This window comes from Schistosoma mansoni, assembly GCF_000237925.1.
Source record: "Schistosoma mansoni, WGS project CABG00000000 data, supercontig 0154, strain Puerto Rico, whole genome shotgun sequence".
NCBI classification, from domain to species: domain Eukaryota; kingdom Metazoa; phylum Platyhelminthes; class Trematoda; order Strigeidida; family Schistosomatidae; genus Schistosoma; species Schistosoma mansoni.
Genome location: NW_017386049.1, coordinates 236638 through 257533, shown reverse-complemented (window position 1 = coordinate 257533; position 20896 = coordinate 236638). Strand labels below are relative to the sequence as shown.

General features: G+C 37.0%; 1 protein-coding gene across 1 annotated transcript; it reads right to left on the bottom strand.

Moving 5' to 3' along the window:
• Positions 1-1249: 1249 nt before the first annotated feature.
• Smp_062120 (serpin, putative) lies at positions 1250-8118 on the bottom strand. The gene is made up of 7 exons (XM_018798309.1): positions 7896-8118; positions 6164-6266; positions 5827-6122; positions 5637-5787; positions 5352-5520; positions 3116-3410; positions 1250-1614 (listed from the first exon to the last, which is right to left on the bottom strand). Exons 2-7 carry the CDS (start codon positions 6231-6233, stop codon positions 1432-1434), a joined length of 1164 nt encoding a protein of 387 aa, XP_018646700.1. The 5' UTR covers positions 6234-6266; positions 7896-8118; the 3' UTR covers positions 1250-1431.
• Positions 8119-20896: the final 12778 nt, after the last annotated feature.

The window sequence follows — 20896 nt, the reverse complement described above, 5'->3', positions numbered from 1 at the left end:
AAAAACCAAAATATGAAAAATTTATCACTGTCAAAACAGTCATCTCATTTTGTGCATACAAATGCCTACCTCATATTACTCACCAACAGTAATGCATGCACATAACAATTCACCAACACGTCAAAAGTATTCTATTCAGCTTACACAACGGATTTCAATTCATTTATTCCACTAAACACCAAACTACTGTCGAGCATTTCAGTAGCACAATTAAGTTAACTAAATATCGTCGATTTGTGTTCAATTGCATTGCGTTGCATGGTATGGAATTTCATTGCATTGCGTTCCATTGCATCACATCCAGTCGGGTTGCGTTCTGCTGCACCAGCTTGTTGTCTCATCCTCAAGTCGCATCAGTAACAGCAACAGTGATTAATGCAACCAAAGCTGCATCTTGATTTACATACACATCTAAAACCACACACGCTACTTCTACATATGCCTTTCAAGAGTGGGCATCGGATGCACTGTACAATCTTTTGCAGCGTACTGCCGACCACGTGTTTTTCTCGACAACCCTAGCAAACCTCACTACAACACAAATCACATTCAACCCCGTCACCAATTTGCACATCTTATCGCAATCTTCTTCTTAGATCATCAAATCCACTACACACTTCTACTCATCGTCTACACTACGGTCTACAGTCGTCAATCAAACTACTCACCAACAGTAGTGCATGTGCACCACAATCCACCAACACATCAACAGTAGTCTATTCAGCTTACACAACGGATTTCAATTCATTTATTCCACTAAATACCAAACTACTGTCGAGCATTTCAGTAGCACAATTAAGTCAACTAAATATCGTCGATTTGTGTTGGATTGCATTGCGTTCCATCGCATCACATCCAAGTGGGTTGCCTTCTGCTGCACCATCTCGTTGTCTCATACTCCAGTCGCACCAGTTACAGTAACAGTGACAACTTGTCAATATATCAGCAGCACATCAAAACACTTCATTAATTGCACTACAGAGCAACAACACCAGATATTTGTGCAGGTGAATACCAACCAGAACCAATCAACTCGGTCATCTTCGATTTCCCGACTACCTAAGTTGTGATTACATGCAAGCAAACCTGCATTTGGATTTACATTGTCATACACATGTAAGACCACACTCACACTACCTTTACTTCTGGCCTTTATATAGCCCAACAATATATGAGTTATTTTAAAAATACGGAACAACCTCATCTTAGTTACCGAACAGTGGCCATGTGAACATAAAAGTCAGATCATAGAAAAAGATGGAAAATTATTAAAACGTAAAATAAACTTTTTTAAAAAATACATGATCACAGGGGTAAAAGTGAAATGAACTCTCTTACTGAAATGATTACTAGTAAGTCATATATGAATAAAGAAATTAAAAGTAGGCACTTAGATAAATAAAAACAACTCCAGTGACAGTGTTTTTCATCTCAGTGATTCAATGGTGATGTAACATGTCCAAGAAATATTGGTAAAGAATCATTCCAAATTATTGAAATGAAGAATGGATGATTAACACGAAATTGTGGTATATGTTTGTAAGATCTTCCAGCTGAGTATCGAACCATCTGTGTTGCTGTAGCTGCAGCTGCTACTGCACCTTTCTCATCTACCTATATTTTATGAACGGAAGAATGAAGAGAAGTAAAGCCAAACAACGGAAGATAGTATTTACACATTACCTCACATAATTAGCAATACACTCAGTTATTGTAAGCAAAGATGGATAGTGGCTAGCAGTGGAATCCAGGATGCGCGTTTCGTCCTATTTGGGACTCGTCAGCTGGATGTACCTGCATCCACTGCTAGCCACTATCCATCATTGCTTACATTGCTTGTGAATTAAGGCTATATCGAGGCAATACACACAGTATGCACATATGTCAATTAGAGACTGACCAGTTGCAGTCCTAACACATCGATGGGAAGATTCAAAAAAGCAATACTAAATATCACTTAGTTATTCTATGAATTATAAGATTTCGTTTGATGTAAAAACTACTGTAATATTCTTTTCATAACAAAATTACTGTAATTTAAGTCACCTTGTATTAAGGGAGGATGATAAATCCATTAAGCGGATTAGGGCCAAGGAAGAGTGAGAGGTTGGACAAATTGTTTCTGCACGCAAAGTTTAGGCTCAAGCTTATGGATTGCCAATGCCTCAGCAGTGCATAAAATATTGATTCGACCCCCCCCTTTTTGATCCGGTTCCTTTGACTGGATACATTACTGTAAAAGACAAGTCTTTTGGAGCGACGTGTCCACAGTTGATTAAATGCTCTTGCATTGAACTAGTTATCTTTTTACATTCTCCTTTTAGTAGCCAAGCCAGATAGTGTTCCGAGATGCGTTTGGAAAGTGATCGCTTTGTGCGGCCTATGTAACGTGTCCCACATGAGCCATTAAATTTATAGATACACATTATTGTGGCCCGAAGCGAAAGTTTATCCTTAACATACCCCAGAATGGTAGGCCAGCTAGAAAAAACGATTCGAAGCTTAGCTGTGTAGAAAGTTTTGTTCAACGATTTTGAAATCCGTATATTCAGAATTTCAGCAGCCGTATCTCCTTTGAATTCCATATTCATAAACAAAGTTTTCTTCTGCACTGTCAAAGCTTTTTTCTGATGAAGTTTAGGTGTTAAGTTGTTGTTGACCAACCTAGGTGGATAACCGTTTTTGATGAGGGTCTGTCGAAAATGAAGTAGTTCTTCATTTATTGTGTCATTAGAACAGATTCGCTTGAATCAAGTTCCTCTTTCGACTCAGTGGAACACAACTATGCAAATTCGCGTATTGTCTATTCTAAGTAGGTTTTCTATACATAGATCTTTGTTAATAGCCATCAGGCATTCTTTTCAAACGGATATCAAGAAAATGAAATTTATGGTTCGCTTCTGCCTCTAAGGTAAATTGAATTGACAGGTGACTTATTGAAAATATTTCAAATTTCATTGAGGTCCATGTCACCTTGTATTCCAAACAAATAATTAAGTCTAGTTGCATATTACATATTCACCTACATCTACAAATATCAAAACTGACACATCATTATCTGAAATAAAAAGATATACTAAAAATGTGTTCTTTTACATGTATCTCATTCGCTTACCTCAAATATAGTTTTATGCATCACATCTGATATACACATTCTATCTGAGTTAGAAACATTTGAAAAGTCAGCTGATAAAGGACAGAATGCATCGTTTATTCCCAATTTCCGTAGATGATCTTTCAGTTTTAAGGCACGACCTTCTCTCAATTTAAATTTAGGCAAATACAACTTCAATTTCATAATTTGAAAACTACTGGAAAGTATTGAAGAAATCCCACCATGTTTATACATCGAATTCAGTAAATCTGGCAATCCGTTATTTACATCTGGAAGAACAACTAATAACGTAAACCTGGATAACGAAGTGTTTGAAAAAGAAGGGATACCAAAGTAATATCAAGCAGTAATGTGAAAGATTAGGGTTTGAAGATGTTATTCAAGGACTATAATCCAGTGAAATAAATTTGAAACGAGAAAAAAGATAGAGACATGAAGAATTCAGAAGATTAGAGTTTGGCCGAACACAAAAAGTGGATGCACCTTCGCCAATGCAAACGATTTTGAGCCGAGTCATTCAAGGTCTCTAACCAACGGTTGCTATCATCTCGCAGATCGCATCCAGATAGTCTACACCTACCAATATGGCTCAGTCCAATTGTCAGTGACTTCATGAATTTGTGCCACGTTTTGGTCTGGCCGCCCTTGGCTTTCTTCCAACCTACGCCTACACCATGAAACATTGCACGTTGGGGCAGTCAGTGGTTAGGCATACGTAACACGTGTCCCAGCCATCTCAACTGATGAAGTTTCTCTACTTCATCAATCGATTTGCCATCCTTACCTAGTACCCGTTTCCTAACAACTACATTACTAACCCGGTGGTCCCAGGATCCGATAGTTTATTTTTTTTATAAATTGAATAAACTTTGATTAAGTTAACATCATTCGCAGTTGTGTCCAGTGGTCTATGTATTAAGTATTCATTCGCCCCCAAATACCCTGGTACGGCCGAGAGCGGGGAGAGTCTACCCTCCCTCTCGAAATGCTCTCACATGGCCAGCGAATATATAGCCTCTGCCACACAAGTCCTACTCACTGCCTTCTCGTGGCATTACTGTTGTTTACGAAAGTGAGAGGACGAAAAGCGAATGTCCGGCGCTTTAACCGGGTTGGTGGACACGGAGGGTCCACCTAGGGGAGTTGAAAAACTCTGATTCCAAACCAATGGTGCACATGGGCTCCAGTATCCTGATGGAACGAATGGCGGACGAACCTGTCATTGGTCAACGGCTACCATGGGACTGCATCTCCTCACGATGCTCCACTGCCTTGTGGATCAGACCTTTTTGTCAAAGGCTCGGGGTGTGGCCCCCTAAGAAAACCACCTGCTTCGGTTTGGGCACCCGGGCAGTATCACAGCCCACACACACAATAGTGTGGCGCATATGTACCTGGTGCCCTTTTGTAAAAAATATATATGTTTAAATAAATAAATAATAAATAAGTATTCATTCACCCTATTGCAGAGTCAAATATACCTACCTTACTATACATTTTTGTAACAAAATTCTATCTATAATCCTTGCATAAAATGTGTACCCTTAATTTTCGCTTAAGAATTTACATTACAATCGGGTCACACTTGTTCTTGACCTTACAGCTCAAGTAATCGCTGAAATGTGTAAGATAATTTGTACTTGAGAGTCAAAATGGTCTCCGACTCTACCAATAGCGACGTTAAAACACTTTATTGGTTGAACAGATATGAATAAAATGTCTTGATTAGTGTTTAGGATACTGATATACAAGTATGGCAGCATAATAACATACATTATAATAAGTAGAGCGGTGGTTACAAGTAGTCAACAGTAAGACTTGAATCCAGGTTTTATGCTATTTGACAACCGCCAGCAAGGTGTACCTGTATCGTTGAGAGAACTGGTCACTACTCATTGATCAATCAATTGTCAGTGCATAATAAATTTACAGTCTCTTATTCCGAACTTTCCCAAAATGAAGAGACGATAAAAGCAACACACCTTTAAGCTATAATCCAAGTTCACATGTGCACTCCGTAAATAATCATCACAGAATCCTATACCCTATGATAAATCAATTAAAAGTGTTGAATAAATTGATAATATTGTGGAGAACTCAAAACGCTGCAATTATAAGTGATTTCCTATAGGTGTTTGTTATTTAGATTACTACTGAAAACTATTACATTTGTTTTCTAAAAGGTACATCATAAAGCAGTAAAATACAATACACTCGTTTAAATACTGATACTCACTTCGGGTTTTTAAATGGTATTTTAACAGCTCGTGACTTTAAGTGGGGTAAACTGGTCATATTGAAATACGATTCGTTATGCATCAACTCCACACTCATTTTTGATCCGTTTAGTTCATAAAACTCGCTAGTGTGTGTGTTGTCCTCACGGAAAGACAAATCCCACATACCTAAATAACAACATCGGTTAAGATTTTTCGACTGATAAGAGGCAGATAAATATAAGGTGTACGCGGTTAGAATGAAATTTATAATTATCGAGAGTTAGATTCATACGTTCTTTTACCTTTGAAGTATGTAGTAGCTGTTACTACAGCAGAAGTGTCGTTTGTTAATGAACCGGGTGAAATGAGTTCTTGAATTTGTCCTTTAGTTTGTTCACTGACCCACTGATTTATCCGGTTTCGAGAACCTTCTATGTCAGTCTCAAATGCCACCTTCACGCAAAAGATTGGTAACGAATAGCAAGAACTTACATGTTCTGTTGGAGCATTGTAGTTTGTCTTCAGATTAGCTTTGAACTGCTCTTTGATTCTTACATTTTGTGCAACGAAGAATCTATTAGCAAGGATTATCTCAACACCTTGACTAGGTTTCGAACAATCATTCAGAAGCTGAGCAATCTCACAATGAACTTGATCGTGTTTTAAACAGTCAGACAATTGCATCGCTCTTATCATCTCGGCTTTCGTATTGTTTTCGCTGCCAGAAAGAACCATTCCGAGGGCAGTATAGATATTGAACGGGGAGAGAAAAGTATTTTCCCACTGACCTAAACACATTCGTAGCACTATCGTATCAGAATGAACTCACCATGACTTTCATTTATTATTAGTTCGTAAAACCTGTCGGTGAAGTTTGTAAGCGATTTTAATGCCTCCATCTTGTAGGAAGTAGAAGTCTGTCAGAACAATGACTACAATAAAATATTCACAGTGAGAAACGTCAAAGAAACAAAGTAGCAATCGTCTATTAAAGAACTTCAAACTGAGAGTGAGGTTGCTTAAAAATATACTACTCCTACAACTATCTACCTACGAGGCTTACAAGTCAGTCAAAAGTAAAGTATCTAAATTTACCTTGCCTTCCTTCTTCAGTACAATATTAAATTTCATACGGTGACATGGACGGCCTTTAGCGAACCGACTATCATTAAAAGTAAACACAGTGAAGAGAGTTGTGTAGCATATTGGTAATCATGATGTGCATCACTCTAAGACCAATGGAAAAACTAAATCTAAGGTTATAAATTATAAGAGTCCAGATGTCTTCATGTATCATGACCTCAATACAAAAGCCAACTGCGGAACATAAACTTCTCAAGGTTTCCACCTATGTAAGTTACAATGTAAACCTATTCTTCACCCAATTAAATACACATTCTACTCATAACTGACTTACATCGAAGCAAGTCGTTAAAAAAAGCCAGATTATACGCTAAATATGAAACGAATACGTTGGAACGAGCTCTAAAGACAGATATTGAGAAGGCAAAATTGCCTAATCGTCCACGCTTTATTGAAGTTTCGGTGGTAACCGTATACTACTTTACCGTATACTGAAAAGTCATGGCACTACCATGTATCGTTAAACGAAAGCCACCTATATTACTTATATAACCGTCAGAATATCATACAAGCACTGAAAGCTAAATTAGAATGATCGGTCGAACATTTGTCCAGTTAAACCCTAAGTCTAATACATTTGCTTTGCAGGAATTTATAATATATTTGAGGATGACAACCAACCCATGTCCTACTTAATGTTTTGGTTACCTTATCAATGACAGTGTCTGATCCAATTCTGCCAGGCAGTTGACCAGTTGGAAAACTACAATTTTCGTATGTAATCATACCAAAAAGCCGCAATGAATGGCTTCTGGGTGATAATGATACGTGAAAGAAGATCCACTTCGTTTTCGATAAACACTATTTTAATGAGCTTATTTCCTAACTTCCATGTAAAACTTTGAGTGTGTTGAGAAAGCCTGTCTGATTTTAAATGCATCTGTAATTAAGTACACTTGCCTAACTAATAACCCATAATCTTTTTCTTCCGTAAGTTTTCTTCAAATTACAATAAGACTTGGTAATCATAATTAAAATACATATGCATCTGTCACCGTTGTACAATATGACGTTTTTGCTTTTCAATAAATTTCCCTAAACATATACAACTTTTAACGTCAATTGCAATTGTACTGTCGTCTGTTGTAGAAATAAAGGCAAACATGGGAGACGTTCGAGATAAGGCCAAAGGTGTGTTTAAAAAATTAAGCGAAATTTGGTAACGTGCATCCAGGCAAAAAGTAAGGGACTCAGAGACATTAAAAACAGAGTGACATGAAGAGGAAATTTCGCACAGTTTCCCTCTGATAAATGACAAAGCAGTCATTTAGGTGCGTTTCCTCATTATTTTCACTTTATTGTTTGCTTCGATAATGGTCTACAGACCATGTGGTTCACTTACAGTTAAAAAGGCGAGTGATAAAAACCCGTGGTAGGAAAGGCTCGAGAAAAAGAAAACAACGGCTGCAAGTACTAACATGAGCATAAAAACTAGTTACAGAAATAAAGCATTCAGTCTTCGACAAGTTTACATTTAGTCTGGAGGTAGTTTGTGTTCTTGTGTAGTGTGAGAATAAGAGAATCGGTTATATTTGGAAATAACACAAGCGTGAGGCCAGAACAATCTAACGATTGAGACAACGAGTTGACAGTCCAAAGTCCCGAATAAGTTACGTTACTTTTCGAAACACTGTTATAAGCAAAAACTTCCTAAAGGCCATTCGATGCCCAATATTTTGGTCCTGCAAAACAAATTGCTGAAATGAATAGTTTTGTAGACCTTCGGCCTTGCCTGCTGTGTTTGATGATTTTTCTGAATACGATTCCAGCTTGAATAAACATTAACGTATGAACATTTATAGTATGTTGGTCTGCTTATTTGATATCACAACTAGATAGCTTATATTCCTTTGTTCGAATGTATTTTCGTCACACAACATCTCAGAATTCTGATTTCATCAGACCCAGGATTGTTTCACGAGATACTTCGGACATACGTGTTGTCAAACACTGAGTATCTATGAGGTATCAATGATGACCTAAGCTGAACCAAATGGTTTGTTCGCATCCACGGTTCAAAGTCTTCGTTTGCACAAAATGAATGTGTCTTAGCCGTTTGATGCAATTATTCCTAGAGAGCTGGTGTATCTTGAGTTTGGTCGAACGGTTGCGTCCCTGACCAGAAGTGTAACTATACCTAGCAGATTTCGCGTTTGAGGTTAAGTGACTGGTCAGCTTCAGCGTAAAAATTAAGAAGTAGGTCAATGGATGAATGGACAAGAAAGACACAGCATGGTAAAAATTATCAATCAAGAAAAAATTGACAAACAAAAATGTGAATGCTAACAGATGGACGTTGGTGACAAAGCGAAAGCAGTGTAACATGGGTAAATGATAGAAATAATGGCATTGGATGGAATCAACAATTATCATGCATCATTCACATGATATTCGTCAGTATGTATATTTGATGTAGCAAGGCCCCCTAGTCGTTATAATACGTATTTGTTCAGCTTTTCAGGAGTCAGATGAGAAAAAGTGGGTGAATCTAGGAACTTGGAGTCGTTTTACAATTAGTTACTTAGGGAAGGTTAGAAGACTGAAAATCCCCACAATGATTTTTGTTTGAATCATATGAGCTAAGGAAGCTCTTTTCAATAGCTTATCACAGTGACCTATAATTTTATATCAAAATTAATAATCCACAAAATCGGTCCTATTTAAGGCGGAGTACATCTTTTAAAATCATAACATGTGAATTAAGGATTGTTTGCCATATAAAATCAAATCGTCAGTGTTGGAATGACTAATATGAAGTGTTGACTTGAATCAGTTTATAACTGAAATGAAATTGTGAGATAAATGATCATTAAAAAAAATCTGGTCAACACGGCGTGAGTGAGAGAATAATGTGATTACAAATCAAAAATTATATATTATGTATAGTAATATGAATTAGGCAAGAATTAGTAGGTAGGGGTGAATGCTGAATAAATTTCTGAAGGTGGTTAGCAAGTGAGGAAATAATAATAATGACAAAGGTAAGATGTGAGGATAAGTTTAGGATATGAAAATGAACATTATTCAAACTACGCCGCCACATTTTAAAATTGATTGTTAACTGGTTGAGCTCGCAGTTGGCCAGGGTAAAAGAAGCGGCTGAACATAATTCTTTTGGATACTAAAGTCTAGCTTTTGGTTCAAATGGCGATTGCTTTAACGGTCTGCAGGATTCGCAGTCTGACAAAATTAGATAGACTGCTGTTAACATTATATATTATGATGGAAGATTGCTCCATGTTGGCCATATGCCCTTCTTCAATTCAATGACCTAAAATAGAGCTGTTAAAGATTCTAAGTCTACCTTTTCTTAAGCACACTAAGCGGTGATCACGAGCTTGGGCATTGAAAAATTCTTACAGCATCTGCTTATATAACTTGCTACACAGAAGCGGTCGAACTGATAGATAAGAAGTGGCTAGTTTAATCAATTTACCTCTCAACCTCGGAGTGGTCATTGAATGTGTGGAAAATATTAATTGTAGTTTACCTGCACTAAAAATTCTTCGGATCATATCTTTAGTCTGAGCATTTAACTGTGTGCATCACCTCTGAAATGTAAGCGTATATACACAGGCATTTGGTCACAGCCTAACAATCCATATACTCTTTCTTATTGGTTAGATGTTTATTTATAAATGTCTCCAAATATCTGTCTTCCTTCAGAGTCGTGTACAATTCCTCTGTTTCTTCTTCAACCGCATCTAGAGAGCACATAGACTTGATTCTATGATTCAGAGTCTTAATCAGGTTCCTTTTGTATTGTGGAGGAACAAAACCAGGAAAAATTGTACATTGGCTCGTCCAAGTAGCTTTCTTGTTTATGTTTCTTCTTAATAACGCGTCTTTTCTACTCGTAAGTAGAACATCTAGAAAGGCTATTCTGCCTCCATTTTTCTTCCTCAGATGTGAATTTTGTTGAATCGCTGGAGTGTTTCTACCAAGACAATACGGTTGTTACAAAGGATAAACGCACCGTCCATATATCTGCAGCAAAATGAAAACGTGTCAATCTGTTGTGCTCGTGGACCGTTTTCTAGTTTGAGGAAACTTTCAGCCAATATGAGACCTAGAGGTGAATCCCCGCGACACCATCTATTTCTTTATGCACGTGACCATTGGGTTTGAAATGAAAGTTCATAGTACATTTCAGTGGTGGTTCGTTGGTGATCTCCATAGGGATTGTAGTCTTTTTCTTGTTCCCTAATTTGTTCATAAATATATATATATATATATGAAGTGGTTCATGAGATAGTTATCGCAGATTCTCCCTAGTACCTACTTTTGCTAATATATTTCTGTGATAACGTCATTTGTATTATCAGGTCTCCAAAGCAGCCATAAAACTTCGATACAAGGAGACACTTTTAGTGCCGATCACAATATGTGACTTCGAAGTTGGCTGCTGATCACACCATTCCCGTCCAACTCGAGTTGGCCTCCAATCATTCGACATGGATAATCTACGTTGGTGATCTACAAGTGTCTGTCAGTACTCACATTCCCCACAGTTTTATTGTATTTATACAACCGCTGTTACTGACCATAAGTTGTTTTGGAGTTTGTCCTTCATGTTTCAGTCAAGCAGTTTATGAGTGACACTCACTGAAAACAAAGCCCCATCAACCAATTTTTGTTCCCAGTCAATTGGCTCAGGCATTGATGGTCCCACAATATTAGGGCTTTATGCATTTGCTAGTCATACGTTTCCCTATTACCAATTTACTCGGAGAGTTAAATGGCAAAATCAACTTTTATTATGCCCACTTCTTTACAGACCAAAGTTTACCGGTTGCAAAGCCATGTTTCGTTTGCCGTATGATCTTAATTGGTACATAATAAATCCGTCTAAAGTAATTAATAACCATGCTTTCGATGAAACGTTTATGACAAGTGACGCGTGTTTCAGAAGATTAAGTCATCACACGTTTAACGGGACTGAATTTGTGTATTCGCTAAGAAGCTTAGAGAGCGCATAAACCGGTGAACTGTACCATATAGCGTGCTTTTGTGTTGCTGGTATTCCATTGGTGCATTGAAGGAATTGCTCGCATACTAAAGGGCATTCAAGCAAGTAAGTATGAGATTAGATGCAGAGCGGTTGGTATACGGAAAATGTTTGTCCATTCACTAAATACCGTGATGCGCCATGATGGCTAGAATAGGTTGTAAGAAGACAAGGGGTGCAACGATCTGTTTTTTTCGGTAATTTATGCACGGTCCTGAGCCCGAAGGTTCTTCACGAAAATTGCAAAATTGTGTACCATATTATTACTGAGTGCATTTTAATACGACGGGAACTACATGCTGTCAGGTTCAAATTTCAAAGATTTCTTATGATGTTTCACTTGGTGAATCAAAATGACACTGAATTCGCAAATTTATTCAGGAATAACTTCATTAACAATGTAATATCAAACATACACATACAGTAGGCTTCAATTTACAATTCCTACATTGATAGTGTTAAGCTGTAGCTTTTTTGTGTAACTAAAGTATAAAAGAAGTAAATTATAAGCAATACAATTAGTTATACAACTAAAGTGAATGACCAGCTTGCGTCTTAGAATTTTTGGAAAGATGCTGTTTGTACGGACTTCCGCAAATAGTTTCATAGTACCACAATTCTGGCGACCAAACGGTTTGTAACGAGATCTTTGTGGGCGTAATCCTGTTTCATTATAAATAACTAGTATTGGCTTCAATCAAAAATATAGAATAAGATGATATATATTATATGTTTCTAAGCAAAACTAAATACACGCAATTGTGATTTACTAACAAGTTTATGAATATCAGTTGAAGACTACGCCAGCTATACAACGTGTACAAAGAATAGTATGTACTTAATATCTTATTGTACAGCTTTAATTCTTTTGTTTCTATTTATTTATCTCAATGAATTTGCATCTAGTTTTACGGAAAGATATACTAGGAGCGTCAGTGTTTGATAAAATTAAATAAACACTAGTTAAGCAGATTTTCGATGTTTCTCCATAGGCAGCTGCATTTAATTACGAAGTAAAACACTCCTATTTTAGGACTGTATACTACTGTTTTTAAGAAAGTGATAACACAACCGCTAGGTTATTCAGCTGCAGATGTTGACGCTAGAGAAATCGTTTAGCAGCAGTGATGTTGAAGTATGATCGGAGGCAGACTTACAGTCTACAAACGCAAACCCACTTATGACAAAATAGCAGCATCCAAAGAACCTTTTTTTCTTTTGTAAGCATGATGATTTAAATCAGCATACTCAATAAAAAAGACTATTATGGAATTTGCTATAGTTTATGTATCGTTTTCAGTAAATACTAGGTTATTACAGTGAGTGTAATTCACTACTGTCTTACGTGTGATTTGCCAACGAACTGAACCAGTAATATGTTAGGGCGAGGTGAAATATAATAGATACTATACATCATTTTGGTATCCCCCTGATTACTTAGGTACTGCACAAGCTTTAAAATCTAAACTTTAGTTCCCGAGAACTAGTTACACTGTAATGTATATATAATATCACACTGATCGTTTTCTAGTTTCGATGTTTGGGCACACTAAGGTAAATGCAAAACTGAGCAGCGCTACTTATCAAACTGATGTGCTTCATTACTTCCTTCAAGTGCAATAATTATAGCGAATAAACAGAATTACACGATACTAAAGTATACTTAACTAAAAAAGTGTCGTAAATATTGTTTTATTTGCATAGACACGTAGTTTAAAATAGCTGATCATAGATAATTAAGCCTATAAACTCATTGACAGCCTATTTTTAAAGGAAACAACGACTTTCTATGAATAAGAATATGATTCCAACATGTAATGCATGTTCGACGTACCGCAGTCTGACGTGCCTAATAAGAATTACATCCATTGTAAAATTCACAGTATTACCTGGTTTTCCAATAAAAATTACATCATAATATGACAAATTCATCGACTACATGAACGTAACCATGATCGTTATTCCGGCCTACGATACATCAAGCTGACGTGACTGTTGAGCGTGATCACACACTCTCCTTGATCTCGTATGACCATTCTTTGTTTATTCCCCAGTCATAATTTTAAGTTTATCATAAATGATATTAGGCTTGTTGATTCATTTTTCCTATCCCCTAGTTACTGTGAGGTATGCTGCTTATTTCCATCTTTTTCCCTGTTTAATAAGCTCCATTAATTATTTATTTTGTACATCTTAATGCCGATAAATCTTAGCAAAGCACATAACAAAGATTGGTTGGTTTACTGTTTCTGGACACCATATGAATGATCGATCAATGATAATATAACACGACGGTCAACCACGAAAAATCCAACTCGACTTTTCAATACCACCACTTCTCACCATTAATGATGTTCTACAAACAGCTGTAATGAATTGAATTTCGAATATGTGGACAGTTTTCTAGTGCTGAACAACTTGTAATCGGTATTTTTTGTAGAATTGAAATTAGGATTCAATGTACATGAATCTTATACATTTTCTGACCAAATAATTTATTTCAAAAGATCCCCTATTATATCTTCACTGTACTTTGATTGATTTTAGACGAATGGTTGTAAGTACTTATTTACGCATTTTACTCTTCGCGGAGGAGCACAGGTCGCCCATTATGATGATTATGATTTTTCATTTTTGTCTGCATGCACTTATCTTCGGAACATAGAATTACTTTTACTCGAACTTTCAAAATGTCATGAATTAATCGTCATAGTAACCAATCTATTTCAGTTTCAGTTTGGAAAGGACAGGAGGCTTGATGGCCTGTGTTAGTCCTGGCAATGATGATTTCTCAGCTGATCCGAATTTCTTTTGAAAGAGTCGGCGGATGGAACCTTAACCACGTGCTGAGGTAATAAATTCCACTCGTTTATGATTCGATGGGAAAGCCGATAGTCAGCTGACAAGTAATTCGTTCTGGGCTTGTGAACTATTTTGGAGTGTCCTCAAAAATTTTCTGTTTTGGAAGACAATAAAAATGAGAGCGTTTCAGGTGCGAATTTATCACTAAGCAGTTTGAAAACTGTGATCACGTCACCTTTGATTCTTCAATATGACAGCGGGAATAGGTTTAGCTTGGTCAGTCTAGTATAATACGGGAGCTTCGTTATTCCGAGAATCAGCTTAGATGCTGTTCTCTGAAACCTTTGCGGTTGAATTTTGACCGATTTGTGCTTATAATTGTCTAGTATTATTCCAAGTGCATATACTGGATTCACATTGTACTAATATTTTACAAACATTTCTAACTGGCAACTTCAAAGTCTATAGTTCATGTAACGTAATGCGCTTAGACGTCCTATTTTCCTAACTACAAATCTAAATGTGAAGCAGATGTAATCAACCCAGCTTATCATCACTAAAATACAAAGCCGATATAATAAATTCATAAGAGGTTTTAGGGACAAACAAACACTCGTTTTATGTGAGCTGTGATAAATTTGCCGCTATATTCGCTCGCGATGATTCGTTGGACTTTTACGCTTCAAATCCACTTGGTATGATTGTAATTCTGTGGTCTACGCGATCAGCTAATAAATTGTAGTCGCAGCTTCTTATTGCCATCTGAATTCAGTACCGCAGGGTTTCCGTAATAACAGTTATGAGGGTGAACATTTAACTACGCAACTCTCACTACCAAAAGTTACTCTTTACATTAATTAATAGTTTGTGAACTTCATTTTTTCACATATATCTCAATCGCATAAATAGACGCTTCGTTTGGTTCAACAATGTATTGATCAGTAAAAGATGGCTCGATTCTCTCAATCAACTTAAAGCAACCCTTTATGAGTACTACATATTTCCAGATGACTTGTACCGTTGCAGTTTTGATAATAAATATTGAGAACACTCTTTAAAAAATAAACAATGTTCTACTGGGTGTATTTAATATTATAAACGAAATTTGGGCTTATGACAACATACTCTCCCTCCAGTTATATGGTTAATTGAATTGAAATTCATGGTAGCATTTGCAATGAGCGCAGAATATAGTTCGCACCATCTTGGTTTGCGCTGTAAATAGGAAGAAATTTAAAATTCAAAATATAGCTTGAATTGACAAATCAATTAGTTGAAAAGAAACATTCGAGTTACTACCACTGCACATTTGACACTTAATATTTAGCTGGAATGCTCAGTGAATTCGAGTTAAAAACGTTTCTTGTCTTCTACACATAACAAGTCGATTGAGAGTTGGATAATTCTTGGAGAAGTTGGAAAGTAAACGAGCAGTGTCAGACAACCGCTTCATCTTATTTCACCCCAAGGTGAATTATTTTGGATACAAACGGAAACTAGGAATCATTAGAATAAACAGATGACCACGTGTATCAGTCGATGATTAACTAAATCTTCATTCAATTCTTTTCCTTAACTTTACCAACTTTCAACCATTCAGCCTATATCTGAGATATTGTAGCTGTAAATAATTCCACAAAATCAATAGCTTCTTAAGAGTTCGACTTTAGATGCTGACTACATTAGTTTAAGTGGACTTGTTTAGCTGAAGGCGTTCGGTCATGCAACCGCACCAGATCACGTCATAACACAGCGTGGGAAACAACTCCTACGTTCACTAGCCAGATTAGAACAGTCGCTTCTCGACATATCGATAACGCATCAGATACATCCTTCCAACCTCTTCGCTTCTGACTTCTGATTTTAAATGGGTGGGAACGATTCGATCATAAAATGTGTTACTGGTTAATAGCTGTCAAACTACAAAACTGGTGATATCTTCAATAAAAACTAGGTCATATTTCTTCTGAAAATGAACGGGAGTCTCAGCAGGTGTACGTTTGCATTCAAAGTTAGTAGTATTACTGAGAGTTTAGTAAGATTATATAGTGTATACAATTTGATTGAGTATGGTAATCAAACATCATCCACATTATATAAATCAATGACATTGAAGTTAGGTCTAACATTAGGCAACTTTAACCGAATGCAAATAGTAATGCATTTCATCAGCATATATCTGTCCGATATTTACGTGTTCAATCAAAATGTAAAAGGCATATGAAACTTACAACCATATGTGTATATAGATTACATTGAGGATAAAATTAGCATACGATAAAGCAATCTGATTTCGCTTTGACTGTATCCAACCAGTAGTTTTGTAAAAACGACTCATTTGGTAGAACCAATATGCTTATCCATTGTGAATAGTTGCAATGCATATTTGTATTACATGTTGAGCACTCCCTACATGAGGATTACAATGTAAAGTTATTTGTCACATTTGTTTGTGTGTGTAAGCAATGGAAAAGATAAATTGAAATGAATACAGTGATAATGAACGAATGATGTAACTTGCAATGCATATGTAATGGAGTAATGTTCTACAATAATAATCACTGGCTAACAACTGCTGCTGCTGTTTATATAGTCGATATGAATCAAGTGATTGGTGGAATTTTCGATATCCACAAATTGACCAATTGGGTGGCTGCTCATAGAAAAGGATTAATTTCTGACCGATTGGATAAATGTAAACGTTGTCATGCTACACTGAATTACACTTTGAAATTCTACACGAATATAGAATGAAAGAGATTAAATGACAGCTCTCAAGTTATTTGATGCCCTCCAGTGCTTCCAGGTTTTCCATGGTGGTCTAGCTTCAATTGACTCATTATTTCAACTATGAAAATATTGAAATATCCACAATAACCCCTTCTGATGTATAATCATATGCTCACTAGTGACTGACTGTAAGGAATGTTTCCTTGAGTTCTAGTGGGAAGCAGTGACCAGTGAAATTCAACCAAGTCTGTTGTAGAGATATCAAATCACTGAAGACAATTGGTGAATGGTTGCTCAACTTCGTGGATCAGTTGAAGTTACACATTAACACCGTAGGATGCTGACCGGCTCAGTGATCTTTCGGTTAAGTGCTCCAGCGCGAAGCCGGTGGGTCCTGGGTTCGAATCTCACGAGTGCGGGACTGCAACTGGTCAGTCTATAATTGGCATATGTGCATACTGTGCGTATTGCCTCGATATAGCCTTATTTCACAAGCAATATAAGCAAAGATGGATATTGGCTAGCAGTGGAATCCAGGACGCGAGTTTTGTCCTACTTGGGACTCGTCAGCTGGATGTGCCTGCATCTCAGAGTTGATGTTCACTCTGCGACTCGATTTTGAGTTCAACCAAAAATAATCATGTGATTTAGTTAAATCCTTTAATTGTCTTCGACCATCTGAGAATGTTTGTCGCATCATATAAGTGAAAGATAATTTCCGACGCTGATTGTAATAAAACGTAAGAACGTAGGGAAGCTGACAATTACTCATTCTTCTTTCATAGGTCTTCCAACAGATATGAACTTCTAGAAACAAGTTAACTGAACATGCCTACAAATTTCTACTTATAACTAATTGTGAATAATGAAATTTTCGCTGTTGCTGATATCATCGGATAGATTTGAGTAGCTTCCGTTTATATCTAACTCCGCCTGTAGCCCTTACAGAGTTACTGCCGGTCCCAAGCCCGGGTTAAGGGGGAGGGTTGGTCATGGGTTTAGCGATCCCATCCCGTAAAAAACCAACTCGCTGAGAAAACGCTAACCAGAACTGGTGGGCTGTCTATGCTCCTCCACGTGGGGTAACAAACTTAAGTAACTAAGTAAGTCTGTTTATATCTAGGAGGATTCGAAGATTGTCTTATGATTGTCAGTAGTGATTCTTGTACTTTTACAACTGGAATGAAGTGGAGTCAACTGTTAATATGATCACACATAGGATTTTACATATTCTTACATAGTATCACAAATCCCATGATTGGTTAATGAACACTGACCGATTCCTTGCTTGTCTTGTCACTACTGTTGACTGAAATCTGTGAACCAATTTGGAACAAAGCCATTAGATTTACTAAATGAATATGAATTGTAAAAATATTCGACATCACGTTGTGGTCAGTCGTACATTAGAAATCATGTGAGTAGATTTTGTCTCAGTTGACACTTACCAGTGTGATTTGCATCAGATTCACCAATTTGCACATTATTACTTACTTATTTACTTACGTATGTTACCCTTCGTGGAAGAGCATAGGCCGCTCACCAGCATTCTTCATCCAACTCTGTCCTGGGCAATCCTTTCCAGTTGCTATTCATCCTTTTCATATCTGATGTCGAGTCCTAGATAGAACGAAACGCGTGTCCTGGATTCCACTGTCAGCCACCATCCATCTTTGTGTTTTGATGCTTATGACTTGAAGCAATATCGAGGCAATACGCACAGTATGCACATATGCCAATAAGATATCGATCAACTGCAGTCCTAAACATTAATGGGAAGATTTAAACAAACGATACATAATGAATTCTATATTTTGTTACTCTCTGTAATCATTTGAACATTGTATATCAGACAAATTTTGACACATATCACATGTTGTAATGAGTATGTATCTGATTTAAGAAGCATCTTTGCTGAGTATACAAGAACTTGACTAATATTATCTAAGATTACTAATATATCAGGCCTATTCGTTCACATTTAAATGAAACTTAACAATAAATATATACTGTATTGTATAATTACGCCGAGAAATAGAAGCAAATATGAAAAGGATGAATAACAACTGGAAAGGAAGGCCGAGGACTGAGTTGGATAGAGAATGCTCGCGAGCGACCTATGCTCCTCCACTAGGGGTAACAGGCGTAAGTAAGAAAGTATATAATTGTACAAAGATTCTGTATAAAAGTAATATTCAATCAAATTCAGAACTTTCTGTTATCAGAATTCCCAACGTAATGACGATATCATTCAACATGTTCAAATCGCATTACGCTATCAAAAAAGATTCTTAGTTCAACCTCACTAGATGTATGTGTGTTTATAATTGGTTATTCTTTATTTATTTTATTTAAACACATAAATATTGGTACAAGGAAGCAGCAGATACATATGTGCCACACAAATCTCATTTGAGTTGTGTCAAGGCTGTGATACTGTCCAGGTGCCCAAACTAAAACAGGTGGTTTTCTTATGGGGACACAGCCGGAGCCTTCGACCTAAAGGTCTGATCCACAAGGCAATGCAGCATCGTGAGGAGATGCATTCCCATGGTAGCTGGTGACCAACGATTGATTCATACGCCATTTGTACCCTCAGGATCCTGGAGCCCATGTGCACCATTGATTTAGAATCAGGGTTTTCCAACTCACCTAGGTAGACTTTCTGTGTCCACCAACCCGGTTAAAGCGCCGGACATTCGCTTTTCGTCATCTCAATTTCGTAAACAACAGTAATGCCAAGAGAAGGCAGTGAGTAGGACTTGTGTGGCAGAGGCTATATATTCGCTGGCCATGTGAGAGCATTTAGAGAGTGAGAGTGGACTCTCTCCACTATCGGCCGTACCATGGCATTTATGGCCGTTTATAATTGGTAGCTACATACAGAGATCACCTTTATCAATGCTCATAGTAAACTAGGAAGTGTAGTTTTAACAAACTAATAATTTAATTTAGAAAACAAAAACAAAACACAAAGTTACCATTCTGTACCCGAATACATGTGAAAATTTAGATTTTCACTTAATGATGAACATGTGCAATGGGGATAAACATGAGTTAGTAACAAAATGGATTAAAAAAAACGATGTTGTTTTAACTTTATGGGGGGTGTTTTCAAATGAGAATGAGTACAAAACTGATATATAAACATTGAGTTATATTGTGAATAACATAGATGGATAAGAATAAATGTCTTATTGTTGATGTAAAGGAATACCATGTGAAACAGAGATGTGAAGAAAACAAATATATCCAGGATACGGAATACTGTTTTCTTGGGGGGAGTGGGGGAAGAAGTAAGTGTTTGCATAAAATTGTTCACCAAACGACAACCATAACAACCCAAATAATAATAATATCAAATGATAAAGTTCAAGTTCAAAACAATGATGGAAGATAATACATTTGTAAACAAAGTTTTAAATATCAGAAGGGGTTTTGTAGAGATTTAGTATTTTCATAGTTGAAAGTGTGAGTCAATTGAAGCTAGACCATCATGGGAGCACTGTACGGCCGTTAGATGCCGGCTCAGTGGTCTATCGGTTAAGTGCTCCAGCGCGAAGCCGGTAGGTCCTGAGTTCAAATCTCGTGAGTGCGGGATCGTTGATGCGCATTGCTGAGGGTCCCACAATAGGACGAAACGGCCGTCCAGTGCTTCCAGGTGTTCCATGGTGGTCTAGGTTCAATTGACTCACGTTTCAACTATGAAAGCTTTAATTTCCTTCTCAGTGATAGTTAAGTGACCTGTTATGTTTGTCAGTTGCAGCTGATAAAAATTTAGATATATTTTGGATAGATTCATTATACAACCCTTGTCACGCCGGCGTTAGAAAGAGAACCTCAATGAAAAATAACTTTCCTTTTGCTTCCGGAATGGGA

What these genes read in the sequence shown, in the direction of transcription:
- Smp_062120 (XM_018798309.1), bottom strand. Translation starts at nt 6,233, where the DNA reads ATGGAGGCATTAAAATCGCTTACAAACTTCACCGACAGGTTTTACGAA. An exon ending in ACAATGCTCCAACAGAACAT is followed by an intron (nt 5,788 to 5,826) that starts GTAAGTTCTTGC and finishes TTTTGCGTGAAG; the next exon opens with GTGGCATTTGAGACTGACAT. An exon ending in ATACCATTTAAAAACCCGAA is followed by an intron (nt 3,411 to 5,351) that starts GTGAGTATCAGT and finishes TTCGTTATCCAG; the next exon opens with GTTTACGTTATTAGTTGTTC.